This window comes from Calonectris borealis, chromosome 11 (assembly GCF_964195595.1).
Source record: "Calonectris borealis chromosome 11, bCalBor7.hap1.2, whole genome shotgun sequence".
Classification (NCBI taxonomy): Eukaryota; Metazoa; Chordata; class Aves; order Procellariiformes; family Procellariidae; genus Calonectris; species Calonectris borealis.
This window is the reverse complement of record NC_134322.1, coordinates 9,152,385-9,169,776: the sequence shown is the minus strand read 5'-3', so window position 1 is coordinate 9,169,776 and position 17,392 is coordinate 9,152,385. Positions and strand designations below refer to the sequence as shown.

At 52.4% G+C, this 17,392-nt stretch overlaps 2 protein-coding genes across 4 annotated transcripts in view; one reads left to right on the top strand and one right to left on the bottom strand.

Moving 5' to 3' along the window:
• Positions 1–2,905: 2,905 nt before the first annotated feature.
• RLBP1 (retinaldehyde binding protein 1) lies at positions 2,906–7,315 on the top strand. The gene is made up of 7 exons (XM_075159506.1): positions 2,906–2,943; positions 3,228–3,356; positions 3,619–3,820; positions 4,909–5,087; positions 5,782–5,940; positions 6,599–6,709; positions 6,820–7,315. Exons 1-7 carry the CDS (start codon positions 2,932–2,934, stop codon positions 6,976–6,978), a joined length of 951 nt encoding a protein of 316 aa, XP_075015607.1. The 5' UTR covers positions 2,906–2,931; the 3' UTR covers positions 6,979–7,315.
• A 3,393-nt stretch (positions 7,316–10,708) lies between these two features.
• ABHD2 (abhydrolase domain containing 2, acylglycerol lipase) overlaps positions 10,709–17,392 on the bottom strand; it is a 41,889-nt gene continuing 35,205 nt past the window's right edge. For all 3 annotated transcript variants that reach the window (XM_075159906.1, XM_075159907.1, XM_075159909.1), the window contains one exon: positions 10,709–16,559. In XM_075159906.1, coding sequence (XP_075016007.1) covers positions 16,363–16,559 — 197 coding nt within the window. In that variant the 3' untranslated portion in view covers positions 10,709–16,362. The remainder of the gene's footprint in view (positions 16,560–17,392) is intronic.

The window sequence follows — 17,392 nt, the reverse complement described above, 5'->3', positions numbered from 1 at the left end:
GTGGTGTGGGGTGCAGGCACGTGGGGTGCAGAGTGGTGTGGGGTGCACGCACTTGGGGTGCAGCATGGGGTGGAGGATGGCGTGGGGTGCCGGGCGGCATGGAGTACAGGCAGCGTGGGGTGCAGGCACGTGGGACGGGCAGCCGCGGGGGGCTGGGGTGCTCAGCACAAAGTGCCCATTCAGGGCCACCCCGCAGCAGCAGCGCCCGGCCCCTGTGAGTGCCACCCACGTGGGGTGCGGATCCCTTCGAGTAAACCCCTTAATTCTGGTGGGCACGAGGGGCGGCCTTGGGCGCACGAGGAGGTTTAGCCCGCCTTTAAGCAGCAGGATTTAGCCGGAGGATCCGGTGCCAGCACAGCGTGGGAGCTTTTGCAAGCCCCGTGCTCGCGGGGAGTGGGAGCTGACGCTGCCGAGCGAGGGGGAGCAGGTTCGCCTGGGGCCAGGGGCCGTGGGGAGGGGGATAACTGGCCAAGAGCTTCCCTAAGGGATCTGGCCACAGCACCTCGGGGTGTGACCCCCTTGCGGTGGGTCCCTCCTGGGACAAAGCACCCGCTCGGTGATGCCAGGGGTTGCGCATGAGTCTGCAAAACTATTTCATCTGCGATGAGCATGATGGCCGGGGTACCCAGGTGGCCAGGGGAGCACAGGTCCCCTCTGCCACCCCCGTGCAGGGCCGTTGGGTCTGTTTGGGAACCCCCACACTGGCGATGTCCCCCCGTCACACACCGTCTTACTCGCTGGGCTGAAGACAAGTGTCCAACAAGCTCTAGGAGGGAGCTGAGCCTTGTGCCAGGGTCTGGGAAGTGGACAGGGAGGTCTCCGATGGAAAGCGGCGTGCGGTGCCCCTGGCCACGGTGGCATCGCTCGGGGTCTTGGCACAGGTCTGGGTTTTCCCTACCCGCCCCCCCCTGCCCTTCATCTGGAGTCTCGTGCCTTCCTCCTCCTCCCTCCCTCACAGCGGGATCTCGGCTCCTTTTGCAGGGCAGCCCCGTGGAAACCAAATCCGTAAATCCCGGTGGCATTACAAAACATGCCTTGTGTAAGCCCCTTCAGTCCTGCTCCGGTGCTTAGCCCAGCCCCACCGCCTCCCCAAAATCCCCATCGTGGTAAGAGCTCGTCCGAGCTCCTCTCCTGGGCTTGGGGAAAGAGCCGTGCGCAGCCCCATCCTCACCACGTCCTCACCCAGCTCCCACAACCCTGGGCCCAAAAAGAGTTAAAGGCTGCAAGGGCTCCACTGCCCCATGCGGCTTCAGCATGCTGGGATGTCCCAAAAAACCTCGTTTTGCCATCCTGCCCATGCGGGAGCTCAGTGCCATCCCTGCCGCATCCTGGGGCTCCCCTCCCTCATGGGTCTGCGGCATCACCCCGAGGGTGGACTGGGTTCCAGTTCCCAAAGCTCCAAGCAAGCATTTGAGGGCATTGTAAAAAAAAAAATCTGCCCATGTTTTTTTGTTTTAAAAGCTGAAAGTGGCTCCGTATGGATGCTGGTTTGGGTGGCCTCGTTGGGGAGGAGTTGGAGAGCCCTGGGAGGGACCAGCCCCGGGAGCATCCTCTGCCGTGGACCCATCCCCACAGCCGGACCCACACGGCCAAATTCACAGTGGGACCTTGCCAGGCTTTTTGGGGCAGAAGCTGGGGAAGAGACCTGGCTCGCTCGCCCTGGAGGATCGGGCCGGGGTGGCAGGCTGCCCATCACCTCCTCTACCCCTGCCCCGCGCTAATGAGCAAGTTACACAACGAGAAACTTTTATACTTCGTTAATCGGGTCCGGCATCCCAGCCCGCCCCTCCACGCACGCTCCGGCCGGCCGGCGGTGCCCCGGCTCCCTCCTTCCCTCTCCTCAGCTGCCTTTTGTAATGTTTTAATGGGGTTTCTTGCCTGGGTTGTGCTGATTTAATTACAAAGCTGCAGTGAGTTGATGCCTTGTGACGGTCTAATCCCAACCCGGTGACTCTACAAAGCTTTCGCCCGGCTTTCTTCCTGCTCCACTCCGGCCTCGCCATCCGCGCATCCGTCTCTGCCCCGTGCACTGACCCTCTGCGGACGGTTCAGCGTTTCCTTTCCCTGGTGAGTACCCGGGACTTTTTCCACCTAAAATAACTTTGCATCGGATACCATAATCCAGCCCTTCCTTAACCTGGCACCTCCAAGCCTGGGATTGCTTTTAGTGCCTGGAAAAAGAGAATGCCTGCCCCTTCCTTGGGAGCTGGCAGGGAAAAGGATGCCTCTGGGAAGTGGTTGAACTGGAGCCAAGCATCCCTCCCTGGGCTCGGAGCCGGTGCTACGGCACGGCAGGGGCAGGGTCGAGCACTGGAGGGAGGATGAAGGCAGGCTTCCTCCTCCTCACGCATGGGAACAAGGTGTTTCACCTAAATGGCATCAGAAGGGTGCTGAGAGGCTCGTGGTCCAACCTTGCAGCTGGCTCTGGGCTGCTGGAGCAGCATGGGCTTGAGGGTTTGGGGAACACCTTGGGTATAATGGGGTGGTAGAAATAAAAGGGAGTAAAAGCATGAGCCGGATGCCCACCTGGCCAAAGATGGGCGCTCGCCTCTGCCCGTATGAGGATAGTCTGAGATGAAATGGCACTGCGTGAGCTCATGGGCTTGGGGGTCCCCATGAGATGCCCCCAACCTCCAGCAGAAAGGCAGAGCCAGAAAAAGAGGATGAAGGTGTCAGACGATCAATACTCACATTTTTAAGCTGCTTTTGCAAACATCCCTGGTGTTTCTCAAAGCTGCTCAGCCTCCGGCAGGCAGGCAGAGGTGCAGGCAGCGTGTGATGGAGCTGAGGACGGTTGGGGTGTCCCCGCCTGAGCAAGAGGGGCAGGGGATGGGGCACGGGGGGGCTGCAGAGGCTGTCGGGATCCCCACTGCCGCTGATTCCTCCTTCCCTCTCCCAGTGTTCTGCGGCCGACGGAGGATAGAGGACGACATGTCTGCGGTTGTGAGTACTGCCCCTGCGCCGCCCCGTCCCCCGGGCTCTGAGCATCCCCTCCCCGCAGTGCCGGGATGGGGCGCACCCCACGCACCCCTCGCCCTCCAGGCTTCTCTCAGCCTGTGGCGGGGAGCCTGGGTGGCACGCAGCCCATTCCCATCCCATTGCATCCCCTCGGGTGCAGGCATGGAGGCTCTGCCCTTCCCCATAGCCCCCCATCCCAGCAGACCAGCGGTGCGGCAGAGAGTTGGGGGGCTGGCTGGGGAGACCCCACATCCTCTCCTTGCCCCCAGACGGGCACCTTCCGCATCGTCTCGGAGGAGGAGCAGGCCCTGCGCACCAAGCTGGAGCGCCTCACCACCAAGGACCATGGCCCCGTCTTCGGGAGGTGCGAGAAGATCCCCCCGCACACCCTGCAGAAGGTGAGGGCAGCCGTGGGGAGCGGGGGGCAGGCGCAGCCCGGGGCACCTGCCCCTTCTCAGAGGCCAGAGGAGACCCTCGATGGGCTCCTGTATTGGGGGGGATGTGCTTACTCCAGAGGGTCTCTGAGTAGGGGACCTGGGTGCTCTCCCTGCACTAGGGTGCTGCAGTGAGCCGGCTTTGGGGTGCCTAAATGACCCCCGGGGTGTTTTGGGGTGCGGGGGGGATATCACTGAGCTGGGCACCCTCCCTGCATCCCCCCAGGCGAAGGATGAGCTGAACGAGACAGAGGAGCAGAGGGATGCGGCGGTGAAGGCGCTGCGGGAGCTGGTGCAGGAGCGGTCGGGCGGCGAGGAGGTGTGCAAGGCGGTGGCCGAGAAGGTGCAAGGGAAGGACGACTCCTTCTTCCTCCGCTTCATCCGCGCCCGCAAGTTCGACGTCCACAGGGCTTACGACCTGCTGAAAGGTGGGGAGGGGTCCCGGGCTGTGACACCGGGCGAGGATGGGGGTACACATCCACCAGCAGCTCCCAGCCCCGTGCTGGAGCCTTCCAGCCCCCTGGTCTGGGCTGTGCTGGCAGAGCAGGACCCTGGCACGGGAAGGGGATGAGGAGAGAGGATAAATAGAAGAAGACAGGGCTGGGGGCTCGGGATGCAGAGGAAAGAGTTGGGATGGGGGAGGAAATAAATGAGGGTGGTGCCAGGCATCCCGCAACACCAGGACGGTCCCATTCCTTGCTGATTTACTGGACAAAATGGAAAAAAATGTGTTTGGTGGTGGTGGGCTGTTTCATTTGTGCGGCAAACTCATCTGGTTTGGACTGCATCCCCTCGAGACTCCCACACCCTATACATGCCTTATACATGCCCCCCTGTAAGGAGCCAGTCCTGTACCCACCCTAATGCTTCTGTGCATGGTGCTTGGTGGGCTCAGCACCCCTGGGACCCCTCGAGGGCTGGGAGCAGGTTGGGGGGCTTGTGACACCCCCTCCCCACACTGAGAGTGACCTGTAGGGATGGAGGGGGAATGGGAGGGCAGCCTGGGGTTGGCCGCCGGTGGGGACCTGCCTGGCTCCGGCTCCGCTCTTCTTTGTTTCAGCTTGGGGGATAATGAGTTGTAATTATCAGCACTGGCTCCCAGAAGAGCTGTTTTGTTTGCCTGCATTTTCCCAGGACGAGATTCCTTATTTTGTGCCTGCAGGGTGCCGAGGGAGGGGAGCTGGGGGGTGTCACCCAAACGGGGAAGAAGGGGAGAAGGGAAATGAGGGGAAAAATGACTATCTGCTCGTTGAGGTGTTGGAGAGAAGGCAGGCGTGGGAAGCCCTTGCCATGGGGAGAATAACACTGAGTGTGCTGGGGCCAGGGCTGAGCTCCTCTCACCCCCTTTGCTGGAGAAGACCTGACCCACCTGAACTCCAGGCACAGCTGGTCCACAGCTCTCAGGCTCAGGACCGCCACCTCACCATCCCCAGCCTGCCCTGTCTCTGGCGGCTTCCCCAGCGCTGCCCTGGCTTCCCGAGGCCGGGCGAGCAACCATTGTCCTCCCCGATTTCAGGCTACGTGAACTTCCGCCAGCAGTACCCCGAGCTCTTCGACAACCTGACCCCCGAGGCCGTGCGCAGCACCATCGAAGCCGGCTACCCCGGCATCCTGGCCAGCAGAGACAAGTACGGCCGGGTGGTGATGCTCTTCAACATCGAGAACTGGGATTACGAGGAGATCACCTTTGATGAGGTCAGCCCAGCCTAGCCGTCGCTCCCGGAGCAGAGCGGTCCCGCTCCCGGGATTGTCCCGCTCGGCACGTCTGAGCGCAGCATCCCTTACACACACATACGTATGTCCACACAGCCTCCGGCCATCCAGGTTGAAGCAAACCTGTAGCCCTTTGAATTTATCCTTCCAGGGAGCGTGGGAGAGCATGGTGCGTCCCAAAGGGTTCCCCTTCCTTCCCCCAGATGCGGTGCAAGGTGCAGGCCAAATTTGGGGTGTGCATCCCCCAGCCCAGGTAACACAGGGTGAAAAAAGGCACCACGCCATTAAATCAAGGCGCTTTAGAAAGGAGGGACCCGCAGGGCAGAGAAGGAAACTGAGGCACAGGGCACGGGGCACGGAAAGGGCTTCTTGGCAAAGAGGTCTCCAGGCACGTAACTCACAGCTTCTCCCAGCTCCGTTTTCTGCTCGGCTGTGAATTTGGTCGCAACGTATCATTGATCCAGATCTGAGACGCACCCGACTTGAAAGGGGAACGTGGTGGTTGTTCAGCATCCCCCGAAATGCCCTCCCTGCTCTGAAGTCCTGGGGCTGGCTGCGACAAGCAGGCTGGAGTCAAGCAGACCCTGGCTAATGCTCCATGCGACTCTTCCTGGGAACCTGGGGTCTATGGGAGGTGAGACCTAATACCAGACCTGTTGTCTCTCCTCTCCATCAGATCCTTCGTGCCTATTGCGTTATCTTGGAGAAGCTGCTGGAAAACGAAGAGACCCAGATCAACGGGTTCTGCATCATTGAGAACTTCAAGGGCTTCACCATGCAGCAGGCATCTGGGATCAAACCCTCCGAGCTCAAGAAGATGGTGGACATGCTGCAGGTGAGGTGCCAAAATCTGCGCCCAGCAGTGGCAGAGCAGGTCCTGGGGGAGCAGAGAGCTCAGGGAAAGGAGCAGGCAGGGCTAGCAGGGTTTGTGATTTCCACCACACTGACACCAGAAGAAAGCACCGTGGAGAGGCTGTTCCCCATCACATGCTTATTCGCTTGCCAGCTAATTGGCTTAATCCTGCAAGATGGATCCTATTTTTCCGGCCCCAGGTCCCCGTCCTCTCAAAAGCCCAACCAGAAGCAGTACCACCACTCCTTGCAGCATCCTACGGCACGGCCTGGAGGCCTTTCCTCACCACTCTCTCAGCCCAGCCCTGTCCAGGCTGAATGGAGACTTACAGGCACTCCAGGATTTCTGCCCTTGGACCAGAGGCCAAAGACACTTGGTTCTCTCCAGGGAAGGAGGACAGCAGAGATGTGGTCCTTCTTGTGGAGTGGGAGCAATGAACCATCTGGGAGGTTCTTCAGCTTCCCTGGTACTCCTGGGGCTGGGATGGCCGATCCTCTGGGTCAGAAAAGGGCCCATCAAAGAGAGAAGGGGAGATTGGGCAAGGGGAGCCGTGGCAGTGCCGGGGTGTCCATTGCTGCCCGCCCAGCTCCGCGTGGCCAGCACCCTCTGTAACCATCTGTGTCTGGGTTTGGGATCCTAGGACTCCTTCCCAGCGCGGTTCAAGGCCGTCCACTTCATCCACCAGCCCTGGTACTTCACCACCACCTACAATGTGGTCAAACCATTCCTGAAGAGCAAACTGCTGGAGAGGGTGAGTGTGGGAAAGGGACCTGGAGGCAGAGGCACGTCCCTGGGTGAAACAGAGCAGCCGGGAAGAGTCGCCCTGGTCCTCTGCTGAGGGTCGCTCCCATCTCCCTCCAGGTCTTTGTGCACGGGGAGGAGCTGGAGTCCTTCTACCAGGAGATCGATGCTGACATCTTGCCAGCGGACTTTGGTGGCAACCTGCCCAAGTACGATGGCAAAGCAACTGCAGAGAAGCTCTTTGGGCCCCGCATCGAGGCTGAAGACACGGCTCTCTAAAACGGGGGTCCGCTCCTCCTCCCCTGTACAATAGGATCAGAGGTGGCCCTCTAACCCCAACCACCTCCTTACTGTAGCTTTGGTTGAATGACTTCTCGTGATGAGGCACTCTGGGCGCGTTGCTCCATGCCTGTCCCTCCCCTCCCCAAACCTGGCAGCGGGCTGCCCGGCAGCTCTGTCCCTCCCAGGCAGGGCATCCTTCCCTCGGGAGCCAGCAGAGAAAGGAGGTCACCAGCCCTCTCCCGCAGCATGCCCTGGAGCTGCAGTGGGAGGACAGGAGAGCGTCTGCTCTGGGAAGGGAGGGCTACAGCGAGGGAGAAATAAAGTGTTTAACAGCAGAGCTCTGGGATCCCTTCTGGCATGTGGCAAGGAACTGGGGTGCAGCTTTTTGGGCACAGGCGCTGGCTGCGCTGCTGGTTCTAAGGAGGCCAGGAGTGTCAGCACTTGGTAGGAGACCCCTGGCTCCCCATCCTTGACTGCCCTTTGGCACAGGGGCCAAGGAACCGGCCGTCTCCATCCTCCATGCATCCCAGAATGAGCCCCACCCCTGCCCGAGCAAGGATCCCCAATTGTCAGTCATCTGCTCTAGTTGGGAAAGAGAAAACAGCCCAGAAGATGCAAGCAAGAACCCAAACGGGGGCCCAGGCGGAGCTGGCTCTGCCTGATTCCTGCTCAGCCAGGCAGGCAGGGAGGAACAGAGGCTGCAGCAGCCACTAAGAGTAGGAGATGGATTTTAACCACAGGACAGTAAAAGACAAGCAGAATATACCCTCCTAAATCCTTCAAAAACCTCAGCACAGCTGTTTCTCCTAGCACTGCACCGTGAGAGGGAGCTCAGTCAGGGAAGCCCCACCAAAAGCTACCACAGAAGGCAGAGGAGGGTCCCCACCCAGCAAATGAGCTGTGCCTGATGCTAATGCTAATTAGCCCTTGCTAATGTGGAGTCAGCAGGACCGGGGTATGGAGGAGGGAGGCAGAAGTAGCTGTGTCCCAGGGAAGGCGGTCTGTTCTGGTTTATGAACCAAGCATCTCCTCCAAGGAGCTGATCGGATACCTGTTTCCAGACAGTCTCCTCCTCCCCTGGTGAGCAGTAGGGCTCGGAGAGGAGCAAGGCACTGGTCTCTGCCCAGGTTACCACCATCAAGCCGGTCCCGCAGCATGCCCCATCTCCCCTCCCTCCCTCCCAGCTCTGCAGCTACACACGGGCACCTTTCATCAGCCAAGCAGAGGACCAGACCCCCACCCGAGGCCAGCCAAGGTGAAGGGTGCTGACAAGAGCCGCATTCATCAGGGCGCTGGCTCAGGCTCAAACCAAACAGGACATCAGCTCCGAAGCTGTGGGGAGGATGGGGCCTGTCTGGGCAGAGGCGACTGGGGTTAAATCTGTTTTCTCCAGCCTCAGCAGTGTGGCAGCTGGTCCATGCATGGAGAGCCCCAGCCCAAGGCTGCGCCAACCTTGTGTGAGAGCCCAGAGGGAGAGCAAAAGGCACCTCTCTGCTGCGTTTGGCTCCTTACTCTGCAGTGCTCTTCACGGGGCCGGGAAGCATCTGGAGCCGTCCCAAGGAAACCACGTGTGACAACCCTACAACCATCAGGCCAGTGCAAACACAACAGCACAGCTTGCTTGGGAGACAGAGCAATTGCAGCTCACTTGTAAAAACAGAAAAAGACAAAAAAATACCCACACGCGCAGACAGGAGCACCACACTGCTGCCTCTGGGACAGCCATAGATCCTGGGAGGTCCCTGTGGCTGCTCACCACTGCTGGGACAAATTGGCAGCCGGTAGCTTGCTTTGATGGTGAGACAGAGAACAGCACAGCAAAGAGAGCAGGGAGCACGATCCATACTGGCCTCAGCTTCCCCCCAGAGTGACTCTGACCAAGCCAGGAAGGAGTTTTGAAGTAGATCTAACAGCTAAATTGCAATGGCCAATAAACTAGAGATGGAGCCTGAAACACTGCCTCCCACAGAGCAATTCTCATTACAGGGGAACAGCAGCGAGGGTCCTGGCCCAGCCCAGCTGCCCCAACAGCTCACCAGCCCCAGTTACCATCTGCATTTGTCTCACTTGGTCTGTAGGTAAAAAACCACACACCAGTGAGCTCTTAGTGTCAGTCAAATAATGCTTTTGGCAGGTCTTTTCTATGCCCTAGGCTCAAACAAGTAGTTAACTCCTTAGACGTCAAAGTGCCCCAGCCAGACATGCTGTTGTGTTTTTTTTTTTCCTGCCAGCTGCTGAAAGATTAGGAACTCCACTCACTCTGATGATTTCTAGAGATGTATGAGCCAAAAGCTTTACCGCAGGCTGCAGGAAAGCTGTCGTCCCAGAGGAGGGTCCTTCCACACGCTGCAGGAAGGGCCACAGCTGAGCCCTGCGCCCTGCTTGAGGTCTTAGTCCTGGCACAGATACAGGTCTGGCTCTGGAGGAGTCCTCCAGCCAGCAGCCTAGTGATCCTTGGAGAACCTGGGGGTTGACATAGGACTGTCACAGTCTGCTCTCGTCCACCAGCATAGTCCTTCTTCAGCATTTTCATTTTTTTCAAGCTGATGCCATCTCCATTCTCCACCGGAGAGGTATCAAGGACCTCTCTTGGCCACAAGACAAAAAGCAACTAAGAAAGGCTTGAGCATCACTAGGGATTGTGTGACATGCTGCAAGGGAAAAGGGGGAAGAAGATAAAGTCCACCCCCAGCTAGGTCCTCAAGCTGAGCCTTAGGGAAGGCTGAGCCACCAGCCTCTGTCAACTGCCCAGTAAGCCACATGCTCCTTAGCTCAAGAGCCTGCTAGACACCCCATGCTTAGCCCCCAAGCCCAGCCCCAGCAGACTGAGAGCCAGGGCAATTGTTAGATGCTCCTATATATAGCAGGAATTGTTAAGACTGACTTCTCCCTGGAGGCTTTCTAGAGCAGCTCTGTCCTAGTTCTGCTCTCTGGAACCCAACAGAGGCAGAGGAAGGCTCCAGCTGGAGATGACAGTGGTGGCAGGGCCTGGCACACCATCCATGTGTTGTTACATACAGTCCTGTGCAGTCTTCCCGTTGATCTACTTGACGTTCACTTCAGCTTTCAGCAGGGGGCAGAGCCAGATCTTTGAGAGGTGCAACTGCTGGAAGGAGTGAAAGGTGGTGAAGACACCCCCAGCACTGCCACCACTCTTGTTCTCCCCACCCCAGAAGTACGGAAGGAGAGGAGTGCAAGCCTGAGGTTTCTCCCTCAAAGGAGGGGGTCATCCACATTTCCTAGAACAATACAGCCCTTGCATTTACCACTAGAAGAGCCAACTAGTGGGTCAAAACGTAGAGGCAACACCAGAGCTCATGAAACAGGAGTTACTGACAAAGGTTGTCCTGTCTGGAAGTGCGGGAGCAGCAAGCCAGCTCCTGCTGTGGTGTATACGGCAGGGGTATAAGGACAGACTTTCCCCAAGGCAGTCTTGGTTTAGACAGCACTAGCGAACAAAAACTAACATCTACTATTAAATGCACATGTGAGGGCTGGAGCTAAAGGATTCCTTTTGTTCCTCCTTTAGCTAATCCAAATCTCATAGCTGAGGGAACATGTTCAGATACCCAGTTGCATTTTAATCAATATTACCTTGTTGGCCTAATATATTCCCACATCAGATGATCCTCTCCCCGCCGCAGAGGAAGTGAGTAAGAAAGCATGGTTGCTTTGCCTGTCAAGCTGGACTTCATCACCCAATAACATTGCACACAGTCACAACATGTAGCACTGACTTCAATAAGTCCTTTATTTTTAAATAAAGAAATCCCACTGAATCAAAGATAACAAAATTACATTTTGTTTTGCAATGACCTCCATTTTACACCACACAAGAACAAAAATTAAAGAAAAAAAATCAAAGACACTGTTTTATATATTTTTATATATAATTTTAAAGGTAAACATCAGCAGATATAGAAAAATTGCATTGCTAGTTGCAAATCATCTCCCCTGCAGCTGTCAGCTCCAGAGAATCTGACTTAAAACATGGCAGTGGGGAGGGTGTCTCAGTATACAAGCTTTTTCAGGGCAGCATTTAGAGATGTTCCAGAGTATAATTTTGCCAAAATATTCTGAAAATATTTTCATAATAAACTGCTCACCAAGAACATTAGAAGTCACTCAGCCTGTTCCAACACACCTGCATGGGCAAAACAAGGGCACAGGTCTGTTCTTCCTGACCTCTCCACACACCTCTTCAGCTTGGGATTTTCAGAGAAAGAGGTTATACTTTCTCAAGATGAATGTCTAGTGAGCTGTCACTGGGAATTATGGTCAAGCTGTCAAGTAACACAATGAGAAAACATGCTCCTTTGGAAAGCTGCTGACTTGGGCTAAGCAGTAGGGTTTAGTTATGTCAAATACAAGCAGGTTTTGTTTGCCTTTTTTTTTTAAAGACTTCCCAGTTGGCAGGAGCCATGAGAAGAGTCAACATCCCAGTATAGTGGAGATACTAGAAGAAAGGTCTGCATCTAATCAAAGCTCTTGCATGACCAAAGATAGACAATGTGAGCTTGTGATTCAGACAAAAGCAAAAAGGCTTTGTGTAGAGCCACCTTGTGGGATTGGGCTCCTTACTGGCATTAAAACTACCTGGGTTAGGCAAGGCCATTTGGTGAGAAGGAAGGACATGGCCTTTAGTGGGTGCAGGGCCAGAGCTTTTGGAGAGTGTCAGAGAGACTTGGAAAAGGCTGTTCAATACCAGCAGGTCCAACCTGATAAATGCTGGCCTAGATTGCAGTGTTTGTGTTCACTGATTAACTAGCAAAATACAGATGTTCAGAATGCAACCGTTCAGGGTAACCCTAGAAACCCTTCCACCACAGTGTGGAAAGCTGGCAACTGCTTACACTCATTGATGGCACTTATGCCTAAGCTCCCCCAACAGCTGAGAAAGTCCAGGCCAGTGTAACAGACACTCCCAGCAATAAAAGGGGTACAGTTACCAGGCACCCCTTCCTTGGGGTGCTGTTGCTCTGAGGCATTCTAAGCTCTGAGAAAACTCAGAAAGTCCTCGCACTAAGAAGAGCAGTTTGCTTTTCACCTAGAAGCCATGACGGAGACATTGCTTTGAGTCACTGTGGCTCCTACCCAACCAACAGACCCGCCAAAGGAATAAGGACACATGGAGCAAGACTCAAGCCAGAAACAAGATGCTCTTCACAACAAATGACTTATACATGCAGCACAAGGCTAGGGCCTTTTCTGGTCTCCTTGAAAAAGGCTGTGAAGAATTTCAATAAGCTTCAGACAGGCATAATAGTTCTAGAAAAACTTGGAAGCAATTCAGGTGACTAAACTGTTTGGCAATTAAATCCTGGAGTTGCTACTCTCTGCTTTTTCTTTTGAGATGTAGTCGCTTAGGCAATCTACCTCCAGCTATGCTGCTGAAGAGTTAATAGACATAAGAACTTTGGGATTGTAAGGTAACAAGTCACATATTAAGCAAAGCAAACCCTTCTTCTATGACTCAATCCCTACTGCTACAGGAGCAGAGAGCTGAAAATGATCCACTGCTTATATATATTTTAAGCCTTAACATAGACTGTAACTAGTTGTAGGCTGCCCACAAAGGTCCTTTAAGTCAGCACATTTGTACAGTGTACATTGCCAGGTGTCTCACTGCCAGTGTCTGAAAATGCATTTACTAAAAAGCAAAGCCCCAAAAGCCCTGACAGAGCTGTTACTGAAGTCTCTAGATATGCTGATGTCAAGGGAGGAGGAGAAAAAGGGCAAGGCACCACGTGTCAAAGGGCTGTGGTGTAGGAACTTGTGACAGACCCAGGACAGATGACACACAGGTAGCTTGGCTAAATTCAGTACTGGAGCTAATAGTTCCCAACATCTTTGCTTAATGCCCTGTCTTTGTAACCTCTATCTTCATAAACAGGAACTGCAGAAAAACACTCAGGAAAAGACTGCAGGGAAGTTCAAGTATCTGTCTTTACAGTGCAACTACAACACTGTCAGACCCATCTGAAAACACCTTCAATTTAGAAGCTAACGAAGGGACCATTAAAAATGCTGGCAGATCTGATGTAGTGAAAGCTGCAAGTTCCTCATGTTCAGTAAGAGCAAGTCCCAGCTGCTCACCTACAAGCTTCAGATCACTCCCGACACTGACAAAGGTGATTGTTGGACCAGCCTAACCATCAAACAGCAATAGTTCTGCCACTTGCTATCTGATTGAGAGAGTCCTTAGGGTTTATATTCAAGTACTACTTACATCCAGTGTTGGGAGAGGGGTGTCTATACCACATGAGACTCCCTGTGGAAGAGCTCTGCTAATGCTTTTTCTAATCCCAGTTTTAACTAAAGAGAGCACGTGACAGATTCATCACGCTGTAATCTTGAACTGCACTATCAGACTACGCTGTAATGATGCAGAAATGCATGCATCAACAACCTCATGTGTCTTGACAAGAGATGAAAAAGATGACTTCACCTCTAAGACTTAAAAATTCACATTGCATTTAAGGTTGAGTTTGCTGGGCAAATGAAGACCGCCTGCCCACATCACAAGACTAGTATTGCCTTATCTTGGGAGAAAAAAGTATTTCAGATTAGGATTGGACAAAGTCCCATGCATCTTGGGCACTGGCCCTAGCTATCAGTCGCCAGTCGCTGTCAGCAGCAAGATTTAATACAGGATTCCCTTTAGGTAACATATACTGTAGCTTAACTTTCTCCTCTCCCACTTCCCCAAGATCTCTTTAAGTTACTGCTGCAAGTCTGACACCATGAGTCTTGCTTTGAGAGCAGCAAATTGGGTAGGATGGGGAGAATAGATTTTTCACTGCTTCCACCAACAACAAGCTTAGTAAGCTTCAGAAGCCTTGCATAAACAAGCTGTGACAAAAGCTCTTCTTCCCCAAATAGGCTAGAATTAGTTGGTCAAGTCACAAATGGTTTGAACAGCTGTAGATGCAAGTGCAAAGTGCAAAAACAGGTCAAAGGAGCAAGACAGAGGCCCATATTACTTCTGTAGTTGAGCATTTCAGAAAGTCCACAGCATCAGCACTTCTTAAGTATGAAGGCTGTTCCTCTAGGGCTGTCTGAAGTTGATACTCATCTCAGCACAATAAAGCTGGATTGAGGAAGAACACATGAAGCACGGGAAGGGCAGTTTTGTTTCCTCAAGGTAGACAGCCACGACCTGTGTAAGCTACAGCTGTAGCATACCATGAAAGTAGAAACACTTCTGAAGTTGTAACCCAGCGGAGATAAAAACCGTATTCCCCCTACATGCCTAAATTTATACTGTATCTATTTGATGTGTACAAGTGTTGTTTACACTCCACTTCTGTTGAAGCGAGAAGATATTTAAGTCATATCCAATGAATATTACATGAACAGCTACTTAAGCAAAAAACTGAAATGTCTTTTGTGACAGATTTTAGTGATATACAGATGCAGTATGAATAAGAGGATAACAACATAGAGACAAGATATCCATCGGCTAAGAATATCTTTGCTAACTGATGCCCTAAAGTAGTTCTTAAGGAACAGCCACAAGCATGGCCAAGTCTTGCTGTAGCTTTACTTGGTCACATCTTTTCTTTGAGGAAAAAAGGAAACCTGGATTTTTAACAAGGAGAATGTGTAGATATCCACAGTTCATTGTAACAGGCCAGGGTGTCTGGCCTAAGGCAAATGAAAGGAATTTCCTGATATGGTAATGCACCTTTGCTACAATAGCTAATTATTGCTTTATTAAAACAAAAACCCACCTCTCCAACCTACTTAAGTTCAGGGACAGGGCAGTCCAGAAGGCTTGTTCCCCTATATTACCAGACTGAAGTCTTGCAGCTTGTTTCACCCTTAACCTATAAACTAAAGTGCCTGGAACACAGACCAAGGCTGAAGCAATAAAGTGCTAATTGATGCGAGAAGCATGACAGGAAAAGAACTTCACTGACACTGTGATAAAAAAGTCTTAAGGATGGATTAATGAGATTACAATATTATCAGAATGAGCAGTAAACAAAAACATTTTGACCACAAGGTTTCAGCCTCCAGATTGCCAGGGGACAACTTTCCTTCCAGAGGATAGACTAGGGTCTTTAATAACAATCTTGGCACAGACCATAACAGCCACTTGAGGGAAAAGCACAAGTGAGTAGGCATCTTTCCTGCAAACAGCTTTCACACTTCACTTCGCACATTAAAACTCGAAGAGGATGTCTGGATGTGGAAGAGAAATTCAAGTGAGGAAGAGCCCAGCGTCTTAGTGGAGCCAGTAATCCTACAGCGTTTACATAGACATGGAAGTAGTTAGCCATGCAAAGACATCATTTCAGTTGCACAGGGCTAGAGACATCCAGTTCCCCATCAACTATAAGGCAAGTCATATGTTTGAAAACTATTTGATGCTTTGAAAGCTAAGGGGAAGAATTTTGGTATGATTTACCCTGACATAAGGGGAGTAAGTCTAAATAGATACCTCCCCCCACCCCCCCAACAAATTAATCCCTAATAGAGTACATAATTCTCTATGAAATATTTTTAAAAACTGATTAAGATCACAGAAAGATCCTGCAGATTCTTAATCACTGGTTTCCATTTGGAAGCCAGAGCCAGCTTTAAAAAGCCCTGGGTCAAACAAAAAAATCCAATACTAAAGAGATGACTACATTTAAAAAGAGGCAAAGATGACAAGAAGGTGACTGATCCGGTCTTGGTGTGAGAACATGTTTACATAGAAACACTAACTGGTATTACCAGCCTGCAGCTTTTCCCTACTTGGAGTCCCAGCATAAAGACACCCCACTCCACAGATAGCTGAAGCATGGAAAAGTTAAGTATTTTTAAACTGATTCACTTGTGTAAGCGCATTCCTAGGAACTAAAAGGCTTCCCTTGAGATGGTGCAAGGCTGGAACTCCACTTGCAGTCAAGCATCTGTTTTTCCAAGCTACATTTTAGTGGCTTACAGGTTGAACCATTCACTGGCTTATGGCTTGGTACAGGGTTCTTCCAGCACCGGGAGAGAGGAGAACAGAGTCGTAGTTACCCTGTCATCTACACCTAAACAAATGTCGCAGATCAAGTTTTTGACCAGCAGGTGAAGAGATTTTGACACTTGAAACTTCTGCTATATTAAAGCAAGCAGTCTGTAGCTCAATAACCCTGTAACAAGTCACAGTCAGCAACCTAATTCTTCAAGCAGAGCAGTAAATTACAAACCCAAGTGACTATATATGCAAAGATGCTCTGACCAGATATAACCTCTGCTTTAACTCCCCTTTGGAAGAAAACATTGTGATCAAACCCCAGCCATAGGATATCAACGAGAATGGAAACCTGAAGAAGCAGGTGAGGGAACAAGATGTTCCCAAAGGGGGAGATATACTGAAGTGATCCAGAGTCTTTGGGTCAATTACTCCTGGCCAGATACAGCCTGCTCTGTGTCTGAGCAGTGAGACTTTGTCTTCTCCCACTGGCAGATGGCATTGGCATACTGTACCACAAGCTTATCCATCCAGGTAAGAGGTTCCGGGAATAGTACAGACCCCTCAAAAAATCCCAGGTGGCCTCCATGAAGGGGCAGCACATGCATGACATTTTCCCGCTTCTCTGTAAAACAAAAGGAGGCACAAAGTTCCAGAAAGTTAACACCTTGGAGCTGAGAATGAAACCATCTTAAGTTGTGATAATCAACTCTATCCTTGGCATAGCATCTGAACCCAAGGAGCAATCGTGTAGGAAGCAGAAATGCACTGACAAAGGCCACGGCTACTTTGAAGTCCAAAGCACATAACCTTACTGCCTCACAGAACAGGACAGTCTCCAGGAACCAATCCCAGCCAAGGTTGGGAGAAGGTTGCCCAAGAAATGCTGCTGGCTGGCCCTTACAGCAATACCTGAATTGCCGTAAGAACGCTCATTCTTTAATGAGTGAACACCTTTAAGTCATGTGCACTGGAACTAGGACTGTTAGCATTATGTCGAGCTGCATCAAAGCTCTGACAGTACATCAGCCACCTTGTTCCATGTACAGTGAGAAAATCCCTGTGCTTGCTTCTGTCTGGAAACAGCTATGGATGAATTCTTTGCTCAGAGCTTTCAACCAGGAAAAGAATGAACCCTGCTTCCCTCCCTGTGCACCCACTATTTGTGTGACAAAGCAACAGCCAGCTCCCTCTTCTGAGCTTTTAAAGGTAATTTGCCTTTTTTCTTGGTTGAAGATAGGCAGCTCACAGAACTCCTTTCAAGGGAGAGATCCTAGTTCAGTACCAAATAACACAGCTATGCACGTGCCCCCCTGCCCCGCTCTTTATTAGCAAAGGGGGCTGTTCATCTGTACTTGATCAAGATTATCACTATAATAACCCACCCTTCTACTAAATCCCATGACATGAGGAATAATTCTTCCATTCAAGAATGTAACCTGAATGTAACCTGCTGGC